The following is an 8,468-nucleotide window of genomic DNA, read 5'->3' as shown; positions in this document are numbered from 1 at the left end:
TTGGGCCAGTGGATTGACATTTAAAATCCAGATGCACTAGAATCCACAGTTGAAGGAATAAAAGCTGATCTTAGGAAAGTGACCGGCTGAATTGACTGAGAATATCCTTTCTTTCTCTATGTGGATCATTACTGCTGCTATATTCTTATATCAAAGAAACAAACAGCTATCTGAGATTGTGAAGAAATTATAAATATGTTGGTCCAGCCATAATGCGCATCAACAACCTGACCTTGTGTTTGCGGAGCGAGGACGGACAGTCTGGTGAAAATTCCCCAGAGGCCATCCCCTTCGACGGTCGGCGCCATGGAAACATGGAGCGATTTGCCTGTCATGGTGTCCCGGGTGGAAAGCTCATAATTACAAGAACATTGTGATAAGATAGAAGTCGGGATTATAAAACAACAGGCCTCCTTCTCAAGTCTCATTTCTCTTTCAGCTATGGATTTGACTTATATTCAGAAGTGAGAATTTGATTGATTTTCCTTTTTCTGTCAGGTGTTGAATTGGCTTTTTATATTGATCTAGAGGACTGAAAAAAAGAGTTAAAGGGGAAGAAAAGCACTGTAGAGGGATCTCCAAGCACACAGCTTACAACCTTGACAAACTGATTAGGTGGAAGAATACTTTGATGTGGCATGAAAGGCACTATCTGCTTGTTGTACTGTCACACATTTGCAGTGGTAAACAGCCTTGGGTGCACGGATAGAAAGCATTTAGCATTTAAGAAAATGAAGTTTTCAATGTCACTCTTAATGGAGAACAATTTAGTCAACAAATAAGGCAGCAGACAAACAATATGCGGGCTAAACCCTTTTCACAATTTACTGCCATGTGAAATATTCTGCCTCAACAAGGAAATCCTAAAATGCTGCCCTGCTTTTACAGTTTAAAAGGGGTTCTTAAAAAAAAAAAAAAGAATGCTTCTTTAGCTTCCGCAAGGCATTTTTTTTTAGACTGGGATAGATACTCACAAAACAGGACAGTGCAACCCAGCAATGACGAAGCTGTGGCTCTGTCAAATCAAAAAGACATCTTCAAGGTCACAGATGCTTAATTACAATGATGTTATCTCTAATGAACCAAATCGTCCTTGGCAAGCCACCATTAACAGCCCAGTGCCGGAGTCGTGGACATGGATGGCAATCTCTCCGGGGGTTATGAGCCGCTTGCAAGAACAACATCTCAATCTGTTATGTTAACACAGACTGCACACATAGAGGCAGCTGGTTTCTTACAGTGAGAAGAGATCTTTAGGCGTTAATCAATACCCCTGGAACACCATGGCAGATCTCTTGGTTCTATGGTACTATTACCTGAATTTAAGTCAGCCATTCAATGGAAGGGTTTCTTTGTACAGATTTATAGCGATTCTGACCACTCCACTAAAGTTATCTTAATATTTGCGCTCCTTTTTATCTCTGATTTCGGGCTCCACCAACCCTTAAGGGAAATATGTGGCTCTATGTTTACCAGACATTCTCTGAATTCATTTGCCATTCGGTGCTGCGTGGGCGGCAGTGGCTTTAAAGCTTTTTTTTTGTTTTCATCAAACATGTTTTGAGTTTCAGGGTTGAACGGTGTTGCAGCCAAATCCAATGCAATTTAAGTCGAATTTATATGTCTGGGCTTACGGACACTGGGATGAAACAACAGGGGCGGTATTGAGGCATGTTATGTTTGAAGAAGTGTTCACCCGTAACTTCAATTGTATTGGATTTGGCTGCAACCCTGTTTACCTTCACTCAACCCTCCACCGGCATAGTGGTCAATAGATAATGGACCATCCATTTATTGGTGAACTATCCCTTTAAAACGACCATCTGCCACTCAGGTGTGAGGTGTATAAGGTGTATACCTTAAACGTAAAGTAATAATTTTTCAATCCATTACGAATTTGAGCCTGGTGGTTAACTTGCCTCTGACTCATTTGAACCTGATTTAAATAATCCAGCTGTGGAAGAATCATTTGAGTCTGTGGCGCTGAAGCTTCCTCCTCCTCCTCTTCCTCCTCCACCTCCCTGTCCTCCTCCGGGCAGCATCCCCTCTCTCACTATTGTCGTGTTGGCTGCTGATCAGGTCCGTATTTACTCTCAGGACGACCCCTCCCGCAGCGACACGCAACCCGACCTGCAGGTGAGCAGTTCAGCCGCGGCTTCCCCGTCCCCCCAACCTCCCGCACACTCTCGGCGGATTATCCTCATCGGTGGAAGCAGACAAATGCGCGAAGTTGCGTTTCGGATTTTTGGGATTCACCAGCGGGACGTGGTTCCGCGTCTGGACGTGGAGACGATGCTGTGAAGAGGCAGCGGTGTGGGCGCGGAGGTGAGCTGTCGGCTGGCTTCATTGTTTGTTCTGTTTTGGTTCCACGAAAAAAGTGCCTGTTATCTCCCAGTCATGTGCAGGAAGAGAACAGGAAAGTACAGAGTTTATTTCTAATAATAATAATAACAGTAATTATAGTGATATTGGACAGTTTTCACCCACAACCAGTTTTAATTTTACTCGTTTTCATTCACTTTCACTTTCATTTCTTACATTATTTTATTATGTTCTGTTTACTCCACAAGGTATTAGACAAGTCTTCAGTATTAATTCATCTGCTTAACCGTGCTTGATAATTGTCTTATGTCCAGATAGTCAGGAAATATTGAAAGATTTCCAGAATAATTTGATCAGAGCCAAACGTGACCTCTTTAAAAGTCTCTAGTCAAACATTCTACATTCAGTTTACAATGGCATAAAAACGACAATAAAAGGCAAATCCTACAATTAAGAAGAGTGCATTATAGTTATAGTTATAGCCTATTCTTTGATTGATCCACATTTATTTTCTATGGACATATAACCAATCAATTGAAATGTTCCACAGTTGTACTCGTTTACAGTTTACAGTTATTCTGCATGATTACTTATTGCTTATTAAATCATCATTATGTGCACAGCTTTGCAGTGAAAACACCTGCTTGTGGACAATTGGAAAATTTGAGGCATGCAACTTATAATTAATATGTTATAGTTTTTAAAAACATTTCAGCATGGTACATATTTTGCATTATTTATTTTTTTTTAATTATTGATCAGAATTATTAGCCTTTTATATTGAGCGGCATAATCATCTGCAAAAATTGAGACCGAAGAGGGAAAGTGTCCAAGATACATTTTATATTAGAGCAATACCTTATAAAGGGAGAAAAAGGAATGAAAAGAATAGATAAAACAACGTGTTGGATAAAGCAGGCAGCAGATTGTATTGTGTTGGTGGGAAATGGAAGAGGGGTATGGATTACAAACATGTATGGATTAAATTACACTTGTTCTAGCAGTTTCTAACAGTTGTCAGGTGCAGATGATGCCAGCAGCGATCACTGATGGATTTAAATGTGGATCATTATTTATTTTTAGAGTTGCATTCATATAATGCCTTTCCCTGTGTTACATTTTCATCATAACACATAATTAAACCGTATGTGTTCATACGGCTTAATTAGATTTGATTTACAATTTGGCTTATTAATAATAATAATATATAATAATACTGTTAAAAACTGGTTTTAACAGTGTGGCTGACTCATGTACCTATTTGAAATGTTCCTATGATTGAGGCATATTGTAGATTCTGTTAAATAGACAGTATGGGGATATATATCCCATAATAAAATGTTGTGGAAGATTAATTTCTATGTTATCTGTATCTGCTTTGCTTTCTCTCCTCAGTTGATAAAAGCTGTCAATTATCGGATGCTTTTAAAACTGACATGTGTACACCCAGTGAGACCGTGACCTGAGAGCCCACCCTGAGGGAAGACCAGGATGCGCCCTATTGCGTCACAGCTTTTAGCCCAGACCAATGTTGGAGGCCGCCATTGCAACCCTCCTGCTGCAGCCTTGCTGCTCCTCCTGTGTCTTGGCTTCCCTCCCTCTGTGGCTGTGTGCCCACTTGATTGCATTTGTGCCAGTGATATAATTTCCTGCAGCGGCCGCAATCTGTCCACGACGCCCTTTGATCTACCAAGTTATGCCACACGGTTGGACCTGAGCCACAATGTTATCACTACCCTGCCAACAGATTGGATTCCCCAACAATTTGCCAGACTTGCTACACTGGTTCTCAGCCGAAACACCATAAGCCAAATTGAGGTAAATGCTTTCAATGTCACGCCACATCTCCTGCACCTGGACCTCTCATCCAACCAAATAACAGTGCTTAACTTCTCCCTCTTCACTGGGTTGAATGAACTGAAAGAACTCCTGCTGTATGACAACCAGATCGTCCTGATCAACCCAGGGGCTTTCAGTGATCTTCACAGCCTGCAGAGGCTCTACCTCTCAGGGAACAGACTGAAGACTTTTCCCTTTGGGCTGTATTTTGAACCTGGAGGGCCCCGTAACCTGACCTTTCTTGATCTGTCCTACAACAGGCTCTCTCAGGTGCCTGTCCAGAGTCTGCTGTCTCTCACCCAACAAGGTAGCATTTATTTGCAGGAAAACCCTTTGGTCTGTGACTGTGCTTTACTCGCCTTACTTGAGTACTGGATGTGGAAACAGTACCAACCCCTGATGGACTTCAGAGATGGATACCCATGCAGGGATGATTCTGGAACAGGACCTATTTGTAACCAGCAGGGAGTGTCAAACATGCCCCTTGAGTCTCAGACTTACCAAGAAGAGCCTGGTAAATGGCTGAGAGTGCCATGTCCAGGGTTGGCATCTTCAACCCAGGAGGGCCTTGTGGTGTTCTGGGTTACCCCAATGACTGTATTGAATTCATCAACAAATGATCCAAGTGCCCATTTAATAGTTCTCCCCAATGGCACCCTTGAAATCCAAGGAGCACTGATAGAGGATTCTGGCACATATGGGTGTGTGGTAGCCCGCCAGCGCCACTATGACCCCTACGAGTCTGTTGAGGTCAATGTTGTGGTCGGAAACTTGAGCGCTGCCTCTGCAAGTGGCCTGACCCATCGCAGTGGAACAGAGCATTTCAACACTGCGTTCACTACCCTTGCTTCCTGTGTGGTCAGCATCATATTGGTGCTGCTTTACCTCTACCTCACCCCCTGTAGGTGCAGAGAAAGCCGGGGTGGATCGAGAGGGTGCGGTGGGCGAGCCATCCTTCTCTGTTCAGACCCCAGAGAGGCAGAGTCAGGAGAGCGGCGGTCAAATGGAAAGAGGGTGGCCTTCTTAGAGCCTCAAGCAGAGGTCTCAGATATTGGCGGTTCCAAAACACCAGCAATGAACTTGGGTCATGTTACCACTGAGGGAATTCTAAAGAATGGAAGTAAGACAGTTTGACAGACCCCCATAGATCCTGCTCAAATAGCGTAGCAAGAAAATTACATTTTACACACATGTATTCCTAAAGTCTGAACCACAATGCTTTTTTTTTAAAGTCTTGATTCAGTACAAGGTGAAAACCTCCATTTGATGTAAACTAGATTACTGTGATTCTTGTGAAGTACTTTTCCACTGTAGGGTTTGTTGTTCTGAAGCAGACTGTTCAGTCCTTATGTATGGGCAGAATATCAATCGTGTCTCAGCTGTGCTGTAAGTGGTCTGTTTTTCATTCAATTCATATGGAAATTGTGTAGCTACCAAGAGGAAATTGTCACCGCAAAGAGCAGAAAGATCATAATAATGTGGGAGGATTTTTAAATTGGGCAGAGAGGAATATTCACACCTGATTTGATAAACTGCAAGAGGCATTGATGGGTTTTGTACAGTATATACATTGTGAATGTTGCTGTCACAAAGAACCTTGTTATTTTCAATCCGTTTATCTCTTCCTGAGGAGCATATCATTTAAACATGGCAGCTGTATATATGTGAAATTATCTGAGCTTTGTCAGGTCAAAATTTACCTACTAATATAACAATGTGAAAGTCAAATTTTTATGTTTTGACAGTGTCACTTTTTGTGATCTTATCTATGTACAGTACTACATTGGATGGATGAAAGTCATGAAGATGTCATTGAATTATAGACTTTCAGGTTAAATTCACGGGGTTTAACAAAAATATAGCATTAATTGCTCAGGAATTAGAGCCATTTTTATAAATTGTCTTTCCAAATGCACAGTCTCAGAAGTAACCTATTTAAGGACAAGTTCTATTCTTATTGAATTAAAGCTGAAAGTCTACCCTTCAATCACATCTTTATGGATTGGTCTAAAATGCAATTGGAAATACACTGTCCAAATACAATACCCAAAGACAAAGTAGTTGCTCATTGCACTGCTATTTGGCGGTAAGAAAGTAAGAAAACAGACAGATAAACCGATTTGTTTTTAGTCTGACAAAATGCATTCAGTGAACTGAATTCTCTTTAAAGTCTGGTTAACTCAAATGACAAACCCATTTCCTCTTTTTTTTTTACTAAAATTGGGTCATTTGAAAAGGGGTCATTTGGAAAACTGGGACACATGTTGCTCATATTGTTGTGACACCACATAAAGTCCCAGTCCTCTCCATTACATTAGTGTAGAGACAAATTCAATCTGCATGGCTGGATTACCACTTGAATTAGAGATTTCTTTCTCATTATTTTTGTGTCTCATTTAATCTAATGAATAAGCATGGATCTTTTGCTTGACAAATGCCCAAATGAAAAAAGTAAAAGTATAAAAATGTGCCACAAAGGAATACTTCTTACAATGTCTGTAAATAAAGAGACAGCATCCCTCATGCTTGTCAACCTGTTCCCTTTTCTTGCTGTTAAAATTGGACATCCCCGCTCAACCTCCACCTTGTGGAGTTGGGGCTCCTCCATGAAGCCCCAGTCAGCCCAGATCAGTGACACAGAAATCAGAGGGAGGTATGCCAGCGCGCCCCAAGCCCATCGTGATCTACATTCCTTTGTCCTCCTTGTCAGTTCGTATAGGTGTGGAATCATTTCCAACGTGCCAAGAGTCTTGTTATAGTTTCCATGGCTGTACATGTACACACTCTCAACTTTATATATTTGTTGTTCTGTTAGACACAGGATGCATTTTAATTAGAAGCAGTGAAAGTATCACTTTGTCAAGACTACAATGACTGATATTTGTAGGGATGAAATAAACAGTTTCAATTTTGCAGCATGCGTGTGTTCTTTTATCCCTGCAGGCGAATATACCAGTGTTCAACTTGTTTAGCTCTTATCTTCAGCATTTTTGCCGTCTCTCTCTGGTCCGACCTTTTTTGGAGTTACTCTGATGTGGAATGAAACAAGGCTTTTTCGGGTGAAAGATGAAAAGTAGTGTTACATCAGTAGGATTTAAGGATGACAAATAACCTCTTAGTGAGTCAACAAATCGCATTTTCAAAAATCCTCTTACAAGCCTTTCCAGTGTGCGTGGGAAAAAAAAGAGGCAAAACCCAAACCTTTTTTTCCCCCTTACACACTTGTTGGCCAATAGCTTTTCCAAGTAGGAAGACTATGTTGTGTTATTAAGGACACGATGAGTGTTTCACAACTGCCTCATGCATTCATTGGTGAGAGGAATTTTTCAGGTGTTGAATGGAGGCTTCAGGTAGTGATGGATCCCATTGGGACTAATTTAAGATCCTAACGCTGTTCACCATTACAAGGAGCATTCAAAGTTCAGCATTGTGACATAGAGAGTGCTGAGGGTGTGTGAACATGTTGGCACTTTACTAAATGATATCATTTTTATGAATTAACATTTGTATCTGCAGAAAATAGCAGCTCTCCAGTTTGTTGTTGTATTTTGAGTCTTACAGATACAAGTAACTCTCTTAATTTCATTTGTAGCCTTGTCTTAATTTCTTGCCTTTCTTTCTTTAAAGAGGATTAGTCTATACAGCTTAATCATGAGAATCAAAGGATGTATTTTTTTTAGCTTGACCTCTAATAGGGTTCTTTTGTTAATTTCTGACTCCCTTTTTTTATCTAGTGCATGTTCGCTTGTCCTATGGCAGCTCTCGTTATAAAACTGTAAAAGTGACCTTGAGCCGTGGCGAGTAAGGACTGGCTGCGTGACTCTACAGTGGTGCAGCTTCAGGGCTTCAAGAGCTGTTCACCGGTTTATTTTAAGTTTGGTGAAGCTTGACTCAGTACTTCAAACCCAAACTGGAGAATCAGTGGATGTTAGCATTGTTGAGAATGTGCCAGATGATGTGAATTCGCTGTTCTTGTGATTTACAATGTCGCTTAATTTGACAAGTCCCAGCCACTGCTGCTCTTTGCCTGTTTATTCAAAGTTTGTTGATCTTAATATTTAACATATCGCTAGTCCAAATCACACCAGATTTAGACACTGCACTTCATTGGGCAATTAACAATACATATGTCAAATGAAAAGGAGATAATAGGAATGGTTCTTGACCTATCTGCCTGCCACCTAACAATGGTAGCATTAGCAGTGGCATGTAAAATTGTCAGAACACTGGCTAACTTGCTTCTTCCCAGCCTTGTGAACATTGCCAGAACTGAGACTTGGCTCTTCATGATATTTCTACTTGGTGTT

At 41.0% G+C, this 8,468-nt stretch overlaps 1 protein-coding gene across 1 annotated transcript; it reads left to right on the top strand.

Moving 5' to 3' along the window:
* Window positions 1–2,084: 2,084 nt before the first annotated feature.
* LOC128428664 (amphoterin-induced protein 2) lies at window positions 2,085–7,076 on the top strand. Its single transcript, XM_053414889.1, has 2 exons — window positions 2,085–2,325; window positions 3,718–7,076. The coding sequence occupies exon 2, from the start codon at window positions 3,814–3,816 to the stop codon at window positions 5,293–5,295; it is 1,482 nt and encodes a 493-aa protein (XP_053270864.1). The 5' UTR covers window positions 2,085–2,325; window positions 3,718–3,813; the 3' UTR covers window positions 5,296–7,076.
* The last annotated feature ends 1,392 nt before the right edge of the window (window positions 7,077–8,468 follow it).

Source organism: Pleuronectes platessa, chromosome 22 (assembly GCF_947347685.1).
Source record: "Pleuronectes platessa chromosome 22, fPlePla1.1, whole genome shotgun sequence".
NCBI classification, from domain to species: Eukaryota; Metazoa; Chordata; class Actinopteri; order Pleuronectiformes; family Pleuronectidae; genus Pleuronectes; species Pleuronectes platessa.
The sequence above is the reverse complement of the archived record's forward strand: the minus strand, read 5'-3'. Positions and strand labels throughout refer to the sequence as shown.